General features: G+C 45.5%; 1 protein-coding gene and 1 long non-coding RNA gene across 9 annotated transcripts in view; one reads left to right on the forward strand and one right to left on the reverse strand.

The window, feature by feature from the left end:
- On the forward strand, positions 1-11,753 carry LOC138428264 (uncharacterized). 2 transcript variants are annotated; one of them, XR_011252364.1, is made up of 3 exons: positions 1-1,284; positions 1,386-1,505; positions 11,362-11,753. It is a non-coding gene; the product is annotated as an uncharacterized lncRNA (long non-coding RNA). The 2 variants fall into 2 exon arrangements; XR_011252363.1 differs by lacking the exon at positions 11,362-11,753 and adding an exon at positions 2,799-3,914.
- CNDP1 (carnosine dipeptidase 1) overlaps positions 11,047-15,478 on the reverse strand; it is a 27,970-nt gene continuing 23,538 nt past the window's right edge. For 2 of the 7 annotated variants that reach the window (XM_069568812.1, XM_069568817.1), the window contains 4 exons: positions 15,106-15,247; positions 11,472-11,619; positions 11,223-11,294; positions 11,047-11,095 (listed from right to left, as the gene is read on the reverse strand). In XM_069568812.1, the coding sequence (XP_069424913.1) occupies position 11,095; positions 11,223-11,294; positions 11,472-11,619; positions 15,106-15,247 (363 nt within the window). In that variant the 3' untranslated portion in view covers positions 11,047-11,094. Of the gene's footprint in view, positions 11,295-11,471; positions 11,620-15,105; positions 15,248-15,478 lie in introns of all 7 variants that reach the window. The other 5 variants (XM_069568818.1, XM_069568814.1, XM_069568815.1 and 2 more) reach the window with 3 other exon arrangements.

A 15,478-nucleotide genomic window follows, 5' to 3' on the forward strand; every position in this document is an offset into this window, starting at 1 on the left:
GACTCGTTCGGGGACGGGCTGCCGGGCATCTTGGCCAGAACCCCGGATCTTGGAACCGGGGTTAGTGAAGGCCACATCGAGTTCTCTCTCCCTGTCCCGACGGGCCGGAGGGCCTGTATACCTCCTGTGTTGAGTCTGGTGCCTCCTGCCGGTAGTCACTGGGCTGTGGAACAGGAAGTCCCGCCCCCTCGCCAAGTGAGGAAAACAGAAAAATCGGAGAGGTCAGCTGCAAACCAGGGAAGATGCGGGTCAATCTGGGTGGACGACTGGCGGCGTCCGACCCGGAGGGCAAGGCGGGGTTTGCGGGGCTCCCCAAGCGGATTCCTGCCGGACGGTCCGCCGCCCTTCCGACCCCGTGCCCACCAGTCCACCCCCGCTCGCCCGCCTTCGCGGATCCCGGGGGAGGCCGCCGCCCTGGGCCCGAGTGGGCCGAGCGGAGCCTTGCGCTGGTCTTGTGGGGACAGGGTCTCTCTGCCGCGCCGGGCGCGTGCGCGGCTCCAGGGACTCAGGAAGACCTGAGAAGCGCCTCAAAAAGAGGGATCCTCGGAGCCACGGGCCGAATTGCGATACTAACAGGGAGGCAGAGATGCCAAAGGTGGTTGTTGGCCGGTTTGGCAAGAGAAACCGAAGACACCTCGGGCGTTGAGGACGTCCCCGCCGAACCGTTTTTGTAAACGTGAAGGGCACAGCGCAAGAAGGGTTAGGAAGACAGGCACAATGGAGCCTAGTAGCCACCGACCCCTCCTGCCCCTTTCCGGGGGACTTCGGGAGACCTGAAGCTTACAGCTTTTCTCAGGAGACTCAGAAGTCTGGAGAGAGGACCGCAGCTTGAAAAGTCTGCAGAGAGGAGCGGGCCGCTGTGCCACCCCGCTTAGGGTCAGTGTAAGGACAGAGCCTGCTAAGGAGTTTTGACTTTATCTCGAAGATATAGGGAGGGGAATTTCCTAAATAATCAGCTTTGTATAATTTTTAAGTAAGTGGAGTTTTTCCAGGATAGTATTACAATGATAGGCTTATCTCAACCTGGTGGATCAGATAGATGGTAAAGAATCTGCTTGCAGTATGGGAGATCCAGGTTCGATCTCTGGGTGGGGAAGATCCCCTGGAGAAGGGAATGGCAACCCACTCCAGTATTCTTGCCTGGAGAAGCCCATGGACAGAGGAGCCTGGCGCGCTACAGCCCCAAAGAGGGAGACACAACTGAGGGACTAACATTTTAACTTCTCAACCAAATCAATTCTCAAGGGCAGTTCCAGATCAGTGATTCTGAATCAGAACATTCAGGTGATAATCGTTTTTAAATACTGTCATATTTTTCATAGAGATTATCTGGTCAAATTCTTGTTACAGTCTACATGAAGCCTCATGTCTGTCACCCACAACAGGAAATTGCAGTTTAGAAGAGTCGACTGTTCCCAAGATCACACAGCTAGAAAAGGTGGACCTCGCCTGTAAACTCTACAGTCAGCCTTTTCCAGTCCACCATGCGTCTTTTGGATGACAAGGTGATGAATTTCTCAACAGTTACAGTAGCTAGCAGTGTTTTCCATGTGGAATAGACATTCTGTTGATTTTGAGTTCTGATTTATCTTGCTACCTTTCTTTTCTTACCTTGGGAATTTGACATTCCTCTTCCTTCTTGGAGCAGTGTAAGCAAACCTGAGTTTATTTTTCAGTTCCCTATCATGTGTTATTTTACTGAGACAGGCAGGACCTTTACATTGTATAGTGACCTTCAGGAAGTCAAGTTGACTTCATTTTCCTCATGTATAAAATGAGTCATTTAGGGTAAAGTTCCCTTCCTTTTATATTCTGTTAAATGTAAATGGAGATGTTCTCAAATTTCCAAGCCACAGTAATACTGTTACTGTCAGTAAAACAGACTGTCCCATTAGATACTAATAACAGTGATGCTATGCATGCTAAGTCGCTTCAGTCGTGTCTGACTCTGCAACCCCATGGACTGTAACCCTCCAGGCTCCTCTGTCCATGGGATTCTCCGGGCAAGAATACTGGAGTGGATTGCCATGCCCTCCTCCAGAATAACAGTGATAGCCATAGTTTATAAAGCACCTACTGTATATCATGCAGTGTGCTAGAGAATCTAAGAATATAGGGAAAAATTGGCTGTTTTTCTGTGTTTTGTTAAATTATATATATATGTATGTCCTTGTATGTGTGTGTGTATATTATATATATATATACTATATATATATACACATATATATATATAGTATATATATATAGTAAGGGCTTCCTTAGCTCAGTGAATCTGCCTGCTAAGGGGTCAGGAAGATATACTAGAGAAGGAAATGGCAACCCACTCCATTACGCTTGCCTGGGAAATTCCATAGACAGAAGAACCTAACTGGCTGCAGGCCATGGGGTCACAAAAGAGTTGGACACCACTTAGCGACCAAACAACAATGCATATGTAATAAAGCCCCTTTGGAGCATCTTTAAGAGAGATTTGTTAAAGGGGTTGTCCTTCCATGATTCCTGGCCTCCATTTTTTCCTGATGGGCAGAGGTCATTCAGATCTTTTCTCCCTTTTATATTTCCCTATATGTAATTTGTCATTTTTCTCAGGCTACTTTCAAATTTTTCTCCATATTTTTGGTTTTCAGCAGTCTTGATTATGCTGTGCCTTGACATGGTTTTCTTCATAGTTATCCTGTTTGGAGTTTTCTGAGCTTTTAATACCTGTAAATTTATGTATTTCAGCAAGTTTGGAAAATATGAAACAATTATTTCTCGAAGTACTTTTTCCCATTCTCTCTTTTTCTCTTGAATTCCAGTTAAAGGATCAAACCTTCCCAGGATTGAACTGGGGTCTCCTGCATTGCAGGCAGATTCTTTACCATCTGAGCCACCAGGGAAGCCCCAGACATACATAACACCTGTTGATATTATGTGTGACTCACTGAGACTCGGTCCTCTTGTCTTCATCCTTTTTTTTCCCCACTGAGAACTTGAGCTTGGATCATTTTCATCAGTCTGTCTTCTATTCAGTGATTCTTCTGTCATCTCCTGTCATGTGTTAGAAGCAGCTAGTAATTTTGTTTCCTTAATTCAGATATTGTATCTTCTAGTTCTGAAATTTCTAGTTGGTTCTGTCTATTCTACTTTTAAAAATAAAAATTTCTATTTCTCTACTGAGATTTCTTATTTGTTGACTTATTAAAGGCATATTTTCCACTAGCTGCTTTGACATTTCGTCTTACTACAACACTGGAATCATCTTCAGGTTAACCTTCATTAATTTGCTCTTTTCTCTTGATTCTGAGTCATGTTTTCCTTTAAGTGTCCAGTAATTTTGGTTGTATCCTAAATACTTGAGTAACGTGGAGGCTCTGAATTCACATATTCTTCTGCAGAGGTTGTTGTTACTGTTTTAACAGGCAGTTATTTTGGCTGTACTCATACTCTCTCTGTCATGATAGCAGTGAAATCACATTCACTTCCCTCCACCTTAGCCGGCAGGATTTAACCTGCCTCACACATACACAGCCCCAGGGTCACCCAGAGACTCAGGCAGACTGTGTGGAACATGGGGCTGAAACTCCTCCCCTCACCCTGCACTGATATCATAACCCTGGGGTTAGCCTTCTAGCTCCTCAGGTGTGGTTTTAAATAAAATTTAGATAACTGCCTTTATCTAGTTATAATTATTTAAATTTGAAAAGAAGCATTGGTGACTTCCCTGGTGGTTCAGTAGATAAGGGGATGTGGGTTTCATCCTGGGTCTGCGAGCTAAGATTCCGCATGCTGCAGAGCAACTAAGCCGACACGCTGCACCCACGACGAGCCCGCATGCCACAGCTAGAGAATGCGGACCCTGCTCAAAAGATCCCCTATGGCCGCTAGGACCCGATACAGCCAGAGAAATAAACAAATAGAAATGCAACCAAAAAGAAGTATTGGTCATTTTTGGTGATTAACCATTCTTGATGACTAATTTACTTTTAACAGTGTCATTTAAAGTTCTAATTTCCTTTAAGTTAACGCCTTCTGCTATTACATTCACATGCCATACAATAACAGTGCAAGTGTGCTGTGAACACTTAGTGAAGTTGTTCAGTCGTGTCCGACTCTTTGTGACCCCATGGACTGTAGCCCACCAGGCTTCTCCATCCATGGAATTTTCCAGGTATGAGTACTAGCGTGGGTTGCCATTTCCTTCTCCAGGGAATCTTCCTGATCCAGGGATTGAACTTGGGTCTCCCACATTGCAGGCAGACGCTTTACCATCTGAGCCACCAGGGAATGAATCTCCTCTAAACACTTAACCACACTAGACATTTAAATGTAAGTTCTCCTTAAGTGCATTTTGGTGAATTTCAGTGTGGATGGTGAGATGATGTAAAACTTCATAGTTTCTGTTACTCAAAGGCATAATTTCTCTGACATCTTCATTCTCAATAAGAAATTACACCAGAATGTTTTTAAGTAAAACTTTTCCACATAATGACAATTTTTTCCTTGTTCAATCTACCTAATCGAAAAAAACTGAGAAGCATTTATTTACTTACAACTGTTAAGAAGTTACAGTCATTATACCTACATCCGTTCTCCACATGACGCTGGAAAGAACAAGACTACATTACTTTGCTTCAGAAAATCTCCTGTATTTCTCTCTGTACTTCACCAATTGAGCCATTGGACAGCCCTGCAAAGAACAGAATATACCCAACACAGCCCTCAGCCTCCCCAGGCTTTCTTCCTAAAGAGGAAAACTGATTCAATCCATTAAGAGGGAGGTTATCTTTCTTAAAGTGGCCTATGTCTAAGGTGCAGATATTACAGGGTTGGTCAGTAGAAGAACAGGAATATATGCACAAATGCTAGGACTTAAGCCTCAGTGCTTGTCATGAATGGCAGTGGTGTTAGGAACAGGTAAACGATTATGCTGGAATTAACTATAGACTACATTATCACAGAAACAAGTATTTCATCTTAACAGAGTCAAGACCTCAAATCATTATTTAACTCTTGCAGTTTAGTTCAGTCGCTCAGTCGTGTCCGACTCTTTGCAACCCCATGAATCGCAGCACACCAGGCCTCCCTGTCCATCACCATCTCCCAGGGTTCACTCAGACTCACGTCCATCGAGTCCGTGATGCCATCCAGCCATCTCATCCTCTGTCGTCCCCTTCTCCTCCTGCCCACAATCCCTCCCAGCATCAGAGTCTTTTCCAGTGAGTCAATTCTTCGCATGAGGTGTCCAAAGTACTGGAGCTTCAGCTTTAGCATCATTCCTTCCAAAGAAATCCCAGGGTTGATCTTCAGAATGGACTGGTTGGATCTCCTTGCAGTCCAAGGGACTCTCAAGAGTCTTCTCCATCACCACAATTCAAAAGCATCAATTCTTCGACGCTCAGCCTTCTTCATAGTCCAACTCTCACATCCATACATGACCACGGGAAAAACCATAGCCTTGACTAGACAGACCTTAGTTGGCAAAGTAATGTCTCTGCTTTTGAATATGCTGTCTAGGTTGGTCATCACTTTCCTTCCAAGGAGTAAGCATCTTTTAATTTCATGGGTGCAGTCGCCATCTGCAGTGATTTTGGAGCCCAAAAAAGTCTGACACTGTTTCCACTGTTTCCCCATCTATTTCCCATGAAGTGATGGGACCGGATGCCATGATCTTCGTTTTCTGAATGTTGAGCTTTAAGCCAACTTTTTCGCTCTCCTCTTTCACTTTCATCAAGAGGCTTTTTAGCTCCTCTTCACTTTCTGCCATAAGGGTGGTGTCATCTGCATATCTGAGGTTATTGATATTTCTCCCAGCAATCTTGATTCCAGTCCAGCGTTTCTCATGATGTACTCTGTGTATAAGTTAAATAAGCAGGGTGACAATATACAGCCTTGACGTACTCCTTTTCCTATTTGGAACCAGGCTGTTGTTCCATGTCCAGTTCTAACTGTTGCTTCCTGACCTGCATACAGATTTCTCAAGAGGCAGGTTAGGTGGTCTGGTATTCCCATCTCTTGAAGAATTTTCCAGAGTTTCTTGTCATCCACACAGTCAAAGGCTTTGGCATAGTCAATAAAGCAGAAATAGATGTTTTTCTGGAACTCTCTAGCTTTTTCCATGATCCAGCGGATATTGGCAATCTGATCTCTGGTTGCTCTGCCTTTTCTAAAACCAGCTTGAACATCAGGGAGTTCACGGTTCACGTATTGGTGAAGCCTGGCTTGGAGAATTTTGAGCATTACTTTACTAGCATGTGAGATGAGTGCAATTGTGTGGTAGTTTGAGCATTTTTTGGCATTGCCTTTCTTAGGGATTGGAAGGAAAACTGACCTTTTCCAGTCCTGTGGCCACTGCTGAGTTTTCCAAATTTGCTGGCATATTGAGTGCAGCATTTTCACAGCATCGTCTTTCAGGATTTGAAATAGCTCAACTGGAATTCCATCACCTCCACTAGCTTTGTTCATAGTGATGCTTTCTAAGGCCCACTTGCCTTCACATTCCAAGATGTCTGGCTCTAGATTAGTGATCACATCATCATGATTATCTGGGTCGTGAAGATCTTTTTTGTACAGTTCTTCCATGTATTCTTTCCACGTCTTCTTAATATCTTCTGCTTCTGTTAGGTCCATACCATTTCTGTCCTTTATCGAGCCCATCTTTGCATGAAATATTCCTTTGGTATCTCTAATTTTCTTAAAGAGATCTCTAGTCTTTCCCATTCTGTTGTTTTCCTCTATTTATTTGCATTGATCACTGAAGAAGGCTTTCTTATCCCTTCTTGCTATTCTCTGGAACTCTGCATTCAGATGCTTATATCTTTCCTTTCCTCCTTTGCTTTTCACCTCTCTTCTTTTCACAGCTATTTGTAAGGCCTCCCCAGACAGCCATTTTGCTTTTTTGCATTTCTTTTCCATGGGGATGGTCTTGATCCCTGTCTCCTGTACAATGTCATGAACCTCATTCCATAGTTCATCAGGCACTCTATCTATCAGATCTAGGCCCTTAAGTCAGTTTCACCTAGGAACAACGTGAGGCAGAGAGCATAAAGATAGACATCCATGCCAGGGACAACCCAAAAATGCAGCTGCAGAACCGGAGGACGATGTCAGCGAGCAGTACTGAGCACCTACTGTATGCAGTGCACTGCGCTGGACCCGTGAAGTATAGAGATGAGTTGGAAATGGAAGACAGAGATGGGAGAGAAGTGTAAATGTTTGCTTTTTAATACTTCCTTTCATTGGTCTCCTGCCCAATAAGTGAGTCGATTTCTCTCTGCTCTCTCAGTGGAACCAACCTGAAAAATACTTCCTTTCTGGCTCCCAAATCACAGCAGAACCCAGGTTGTCACATGGCTCAGGGCCAGGTGGAAAACCCAGGTGGAGCTAAGAGAGTTGCGGAGACCCCTCATCACCCGAGGGCTGCATAATTAACTAGAGGTTGCAGGGCTCAGGAGTGCAGCAGGAAGGTAGATCAGTGAAGGAATAATAAACATAATTTATAATTTAGTGCTTTGGTAAAACTGATGTTACTTTGCTCAGAAGTGGCTACAACGTATCTTAACCACCTTTGTCAGTCCTCTAACATGAACACCCCTTTAAAAACACAAACGGGTGGACTCCTCTGGTGATCCAAGACTCTGGCTGCCAACACAGGGGACACAAGTTTGACCCCTGGCCCAGGGAGATTCCACATGCCCCGAGGAAGCCAATCCAGAGGGCCACAGCCACCAAAGCGCACGTTCCTGGGGCCCCTGCTCCACCGCGAGAGACGCCGCGGCCGTGAGGAGCCCACGCACTGCCCGGAGAGCGGCTCCCCCGCCTCAGAGGCGGCGGGCCTAAGCGCGGCCACGGAGACCCAGTGTAGCTGGGATGCATTTTAAATTTTTTAATATTATTACAAAATACAAATTGGCATCATAAACTTCTTGTATATTTAGTTGTTGGGAACTCTGTGAAATACACCAGATAGGTCCCACAAAAATCCAAGATATTAGAAGATTCAGTGTAAACTGGTGAGCATAAACCAAGCTTAATAGGAAAGAATATCAACACCTGTCAGTACTTAACAGCTAGATTAATTTTTTTTTTAAGTTGTCTTTATTTGGCTGTGCTAGGCCTTCATCATGGCATGTGGGATCTAGTTCCCTGACCAGGGGTCAAACCAGGTCCCCTTCGCTGAGAGTGGGCGTCCTACCCACTGGACCCCCAGGGAAGTCCCAACAACTAGCATTTAAATGTCCTCTAGGCGATGGCACCCCATTCCAGTACTCTTACCTGGAAAATCCCATGGACGGAGGAGCCTGGTAGGCTGCGGTCCATGGTGTCGCAAAGAGTCGGACACGACTGAGCGAGTTCCCTTTCACTTTTCACTGTCATGCATTGGAGAAGGAAATGGCAACCCACTCCAGTACTCTTGCCTGGAGAATCACAGGGACGGGGGAGCCTGGTGGGCTGCTGTCTATGGGGTCGCACAGAGTCAGACATGACTGAAGTGACTTAGCAGCTTAGCAGCAGCAGCATCAGAGGAAGAATGCCCCCGCCTGAGCATCCTTGTGAGGCTAGGGCCTCAGCTGGGTCCCACATCTGTGACGCAGGTCAGGACAGGCTGAATTACTGGCCCTTGGGTCCAGCCATGTTAGATGAGGGGCAGCAAGTTTTAAAACTGACATTTCAAGAACCCATGAAGCAGTAGGATGTGTTATGCTTGTTTTTTATTTAGAATTATAAGCGAAACATTTTTTTTATAAACCCTTAAATCCTTCTCCATTAATGTGATTTAAATAATGAATTTATAAAGATTAAATCGGCTTGTTTACATATCCTTGACTAGAAAAATTGCAATATTTTTTGTTTGTTTACACCATCAAATCCAATCAAGCCAAACAAGATGGTTAACTGAAATGATTAATGATTAATGCATTGGCTGATGGCTTTAAAGTTAGACTGTGTTACTGATGTCAGGGCTGATTAGTTCTCTATCTAAAACTGATGCTATTAAGAGCTTTGAGCAGTTTAGATGTAGTCATTGAGTAAAGTTCCAGCTGGGTGAGAGAAATCCTATCAGGATGAATTCTGGCAAATTCACATGTGCACAGATGCTGAAGAGAAGGCAGGCCTTTACTGGAGGGGCAGGAAGGAAGACCAAGATGCAAGAGGGGCAGCAAGCTGGCATCGGGTAAAGAGGCTCAGAATTTCAAACACACTCATCTTCACCCAAGGAATCCCAGGGGGCATGATCCCACTGATCATTTCCATCTCAGCAGTTTTGAAGAAGGAAAAGGGGAACAAGAGGTTAAGGTGGTACCATGCTGTAGTTGAGCTTCCCAGGTGGCGCTAGTGGTAAAGAACCTCCTGCCATTAGAGAAATGCAAATCAAAAACACAATGAGGTACCACTTCACACCAGTCAGAATGTCTGAGATCCAAAAATCTGCAAGCAATAAATGCTAGAAAGGGTGTGGAGAAAAGGGAACCCTCCTACACTGTTGGTGGGAATGCAAACTAGTACAGCCACTATGGAGAACAGTGTGGAGATTCCTTAAAAAATTGCAAATAGAACTGCCTTATGACCCAGTAATCCCACTGCTGGGCATACACACTGAGGAAACCAGAATGGAAAGAGACACATGTACCCCAATGTTCATCGCAGCACTGTTTATAATAGCCAGGACATGGAAACAACCTAGATGTCCATCAGCAGATGAATGGATAAGAAAGCTGTGGTACATATACACAATGGAGTATTAGTCGTTAAAAAGAATACATTTGAATCAGTTCTGATGAGATGGATGAAACTGGAGCCGATTATACAGAGTGAAGTAAGCCAGAAAGAAAAACACCAATACAGTATACTAACACATATATATGGAATTTAGGAAGATGGCAATGACGACCCTGTATGCAAGACAGCAAAAAAGACACAGATGTGTATAACGGACTTTTGGACTCAGAGGGAGAGGGAGAGGGTGGGATGATTTGGGAGAATGGCACTGAAACATGTATAATATCATGTAAGAATCGAATCGCCAGTCTATGTCCGATGCAGGATACAGCATGCTTGGGGCTGGTGCCCGGGGATGACCCAGAGAGATGTTACGGGGAGGGAGGTGGGAGGGGGGTTCATGTTTGGGAATGCATGTACACCCATGGTGGATTCATGTCAATGTATGGCAAAACCAATACAGTATTGTAAAGTAAAATAAAGTAAAAAATAAAAAATAATAAAAATAATTTTTAAAAAAAGAACCTTCTGCCAGTATAGGAGGCATAAGATATGTGGGTTTGATTCCTGGGTCTGGGAGATCCCCTGGAGGAGGAAATGGCAATCACTCCAGCATTCTTAGGTCACCTCTCCCCGCTTGAGGGGAAGGTAGGGTGGTGTGTTATTTACAACCCACCTAAGACTCTCTAATTTTGGGGCTTCCCTGGTCGCTCAGCTGGTAAAGAATCCGCCTGCAATTCGGGAGACCTGGATTCTATCCCTGGGTTGGGAAGATCCCCTGGAGAGGGAATGGCTACCCACTCCAGTATCCTGGCCTGGAGAATTCCGTGTACTATACAGTCCATGGGGTCACAAAGAGTCGGACATGACTGAGTAACTCACTTTCACCAGTATTCTTGCCTGGGAAAATCACATGGATGAGGAGCCTGATGGGCTACAGTCCATGGGGTTGCAAGGAGTTGGACACAACTGAAGCAGCTTAGCACATGAACACGTTTTAGTTACTCCTCTAGCAGGGAACCCACAGGGGAGTCACAGTAGTCAATGCAGGAGACCAACACATTCTTCAACAAGAGAAAGGAGACGTAAGAGCAAGGGTGACGTAGGATGGACAGTCAGTGGGTGGAATGATTGTGTCTCCTGAGCACTTAGAGGCCTGGAACACAAACCAGGATCACGCCAATGGAGCTGCAAGCAGAGAACACAGTCAGAGGCTTGTCCTCACCCTGAAGGGCACCGCAAGCCCAAGCCGGAGAGGGCTGCAGCAGGACATGGGGGAAGCAACTTGTCCAAGGTGGCTGTGACTTCAGAAAGGCGTGCAGCAGCGACATTAAACCATGTCCAATGTCTGTGCCTCAGAGATATTTTATTAGTGGTCCAAAAGTCCAGGGACACTCTAAAACGGGAGGGGAAACATTATTTTCAAGAGCAAAACTCTCTGGATATTTAGATTCTGTTCTTTCCCAGGGTCATGTGAGAGGGGAATCTGTTAGCAATTCAGACTGAGGCTGGAAGGTTCCTACCATGATGAATGCAGCTTTGCCATCTCTAGGAAAAAGGCAGCAAATAATTTGGATCCCTCTATATAGTTCCACCTAATAAAAGAAAAAAGAGACACTGTTACTCCTGCTCAAATGACAGAGGGTTCTATACTTTAAACAGGAAGCCTTGATGATGCTCATTCCAACTAGAGGAGGCAGCCTGTCTGGCTCAGCGGTGGGGAGGCCCCGAGCTTGTGCAGGGAGGCACCAGCGCCCACGGGCTCCACTCACCTGTTGATCTTCTCATTCTGAGAGTGTTCTCCATCATCCACAGCGCCCAGCGGCAGCATTATCACACTCTTCTGGGTGGTGTCCTGGAGGATCTTGGCGATGGGTATGGTTGACCCATCCCGGATCATATCTGGCTCTGTCCCAAACACTGAAATGCAGGAAAGGCAGGCATTTGAATAAAGCAATGGCAAGACCACCCCAAGTAATCTCCTCAAATATACTGCTTACTTTGTCTTTTCTTTAAAAAAAAAATCATTAAAAATTTGATATTTGGGATAAAAAGCTTCTTGATTCCACATAATATATATTCTAAAATCATCAAAAGAGTCAAGAAGAAAACCACAGTTGTCTTCTTTACAGTTATGTACTTAAAATATATATATTTTTCGGGGCTTCCCTGGTGGCTCAGTGGTAAAGACAATCTGCCTGCCAATGCGGGAGACACGCATTCAGTCCCTGGTGCAAGAAGAGCGTTCAGTCCCTGGTGCAAGAAGAGCATTCAGTCCCTCGTGCAAGAAGAGCCTTCAGTCCCTGGTGCAAGAAGAGCGTTCGGTCCCTGGTGCAAGAAGAGCGTTCGGTCCCTCGTGCAAGAAGAGCGTTCAGTCCCTGGTGCAAGATTCTCTTCTGTGATTTTGCTTCGTTTTTCTTCCTGCTCTGTCACCAGCAACTTGTCCTCTAGCCTGGAAGGTCTGAACTCATCTCTTTCTAGACCTTAGGATATCCATTAATACTATTTCCTGGAGTACCTTGAAAGTTGAGTACACGTGCCACAGAGCAACTAGGCCCGGAGGCCACAACCATCGAGCCTCTGCTTTAGAGCCCGCTCGCCTGGAGCTCATTCTCCACCACGGGAGAAGCTGCCACAGTGCACAGCCCTCCCACCACAACTAGAGAGTAGTCCTAACAGCAACAAAGACCCAGAACAGCCCAAAATAAACAAATGTTAAAAAAAATTTTAATGTATTTTTAGGTTTTTATTTTGAACTAATTTTATACTTACAGAGAAGTTGCAAAAATTAGTACCAAGTTCCCATATATCCTTTCCTTTTCCTAATGTTAACATACAACCACTGTACAGTTATCAACAATAGGAAATTAACATTGGGGTAACATTGTTATTAATAGCTAGACTCAGGCCTGAAGGGAATTTTATCACGTTTCCCCTTTTTTCATTCCAGGATTGAGCCCAGACTCCCACAGTGCATTCTGTCATCACTTCAGAGTCCCCTCTGGCTTGTGACAGATTTGTACCTCTCTTTGCCTTCCATGAACCAGATCCTCTTGTAGAGTGCTAATCGGTTGTTGTGTAAAGCGTCCTCCCGATTAACTTTGTCTGATGCTCTTTGTCTGATGCTTTCTCATGATTGGAAGTCATGCATTTTTAGCAGGAGTACCATGAGATGGCGTACCCACTTTAATGGTTGCTCCATGAATTAACTAATGGGAAAGTGGGACTTCTTTTGTTTTTATTTCTATTTTTAATCAACATATAAATAAATAGCTGTACTCAACTATTACCTGAAATTCTCAGTATTTGTGTACTCAACTTTCAAGGTACTCCAGGAAATAGTACTAATGGATATCCTAAGGTCTAGAAAGCAGAGAAGGCAATGGCACCCCACCCCAGTACTCTTGCCTGGAAAATCCTATGGATGGAGGAGCCTGGTAGGCTGCAGTCCATGGGGTCGCAAAGAGTCGGACATGACTGAGCGACTTCACTTTCACTTTTCACTGTCATGCATTGGAGAAGGAAATGGCAACCCACTCCAGTGTTCTTGCCTGGAGAATCCCAGGGATGGCGGAGCCTGGTGGGCTGCCATCTATGGGGTTGCACAGAGTTGGACACGACTGAAGTGACTTAGCAGCAGCAGCAAGGTCTAGAAAGAGATGAGTTCAGACCTTCCAGGCTAGAGGACAAGTTGCTGATGACACAGCAGGAATGAAAAACGAAGCAAAATCACAGAAGAGAATCTGCCCCAGGACTTCCTTATCCACAGAGCAAGGTGTGAAGGTGAATAAAGGCAGTGGACGTGGTGAGCAGAATGGTCCAGAACATAGACAGGCCCTAAGCTGTGTAAGCTTCCCTGCAAGAGTAGGTCAGGCCTTGACATTTCAATCACATGCCTCTCTTCAGTGGCAGTTCCTTTATCTTCCTAACCCTTCCTCCTTTTCACTCGGCAGTGGGGAAGATTATGTAGCTCTAAGTCTTGGACTTGTCCTGTGACGGTTAATGTCTGTGTCCCTGGAGTGACCATCCTGGTAGAGAGTGAGGGCACCAAGGAGGTCTGGACCCCAAGTTCCAGCTCGCCATCATTAGGGGCGTGCCCCAAGGCCCCTCTGTATATAAACAAGTGTCACTGTCTTCCTGTCTCACATTTGGACAGACCCCCAAGGCCGCCCTGCCTTTAGGAGAGCCCCCCATTTTGTAATTGTTGGCAATGTCCCACTCCTGTTGAAAAAAGGCTGGCTATTCCTTCTCCCCTCGCAGCCAGGGCCCAGACACGTGTCCCCTGCTCACCACTCATGGGATCCTATGAATATGAAAGTCAAAAGAGGTGCCATGGAGGAAATTACAAATAAGGGTACTCCCCATTTCTGGAGAAGGGCTGCTGATTTTAGATACAGATGGGCTGGAATTGAGTTTCTCTTGTGTTTTGTGATTTTGTACAAGGAGCTCATATCCAGGAAGCTGCTTCAGTGGAAGCTCATGTTCCTGCCTTGGGGCTGTTTGCTCCAGCCAGGCAGTCCAGCAAGGGCTTTGGAAGAACAAGACCATATATGGTGGGAATTAGAGACCCAAACTCATTCGAAGATGGGTCCATGGTTAAACATTCTCATGGGGGGACCCTGTGTTCACCCAAAACCCAAGCAAGGAGGGTCAAGCTTACACATATACACACCCCTCTAGGGTGAGCCTGGCTCCTGGAGAATGCCCTGCCTTATGTAGAAGGTCTCATTTTCTGCTTCTTGATGCCCTAAGACCATTAATACCCAAAGCGCCCTGTGACCAGGAAGAGCAAATTCCCACAGGGCAGCCTGGTGTCAGCTTGCTCATTCCACTAAATCTTAGCTGCTTCATGTTTAATCCCAGAGGATTTCCTTTACTTTCATGCAGCTTCAGCTGTGCCTTTAAAAGGATGTTTTTAAATATTAGTCATCATTTCCTGGGTCAGGAAGATCTCTTGGAAAAGGAAATGGCAACCCATTCCAGTATTCTTGCCTGGAGAATCCCATGGACAGAGGAGCCTGGTGGGCTGTAGTCCATGGGGTCGCAAACAGTCAGACATGACTGAGTGGCTAACTCTTTCCACACTCCCATCATTTCTATGAGCACTGGAGGTTTTCAAGTCCATCATTTTCCCCAAAATTCAAGTCTCCTAGTGAGCTTAAATGCTGGCTTTTCCACTAATAGCTGGGTGCCCTTCAGCAAATTACCTTGTCTCTTTGGGCCTTCTTTGTAAAATGGGGAAGGTGATAGGGAAGATTCACGATACAGAGCATTGTGCATGCTAGTACAGCCCGTAGGAAAAGGACGATGACACTGCGGCTTTACTCTCACCTGCCTTGTCCACTGCTCCCCCAGGCACCAACCCCCACACGGTAAACTGGCAACTCAAAATATCTTAAGCCCAACCTGTTCTGATGGCTCTTTTTGCTGCGAGATACTGACGGTCGCTGATATTTGCGATCCACGGGTGCAGTCCCAGCGCCATGGAAACAGTCATCTGGTTGGAGCTGTTTCTTTTGGAGAATATGTATTCAAGATGCTGCTTCACCTGAAAGGTAACATTTTCAGGTGTAAGAGAAACCTTCAAGTAATTCTCATACCATGAATGCACAGTCATCTCTCATCAGGAAACGAATTAAACCTCAACCCAACAAATTTGAGTATTTTGGGCTTTGCCTGAGTTCTTCCAGAGGGCCGGCCTGGAGTGAGCAGGCTCTCCAGGACTGGAGGGTGAGTGGGGGGCTTCATCCAATGGGAGCAACACTGGGTCTCACTCCCC

Source organism: Ovis canadensis, chromosome 23 (assembly GCF_042477335.2).
Source record: "Ovis canadensis isolate MfBH-ARS-UI-01 breed Bighorn chromosome 23, ARS-UI_OviCan_v2, whole genome shotgun sequence".
NCBI classification, from domain to species: domain Eukaryota; kingdom Metazoa; phylum Chordata; class Mammalia; order Artiodactyla; family Bovidae; genus Ovis; species Ovis canadensis.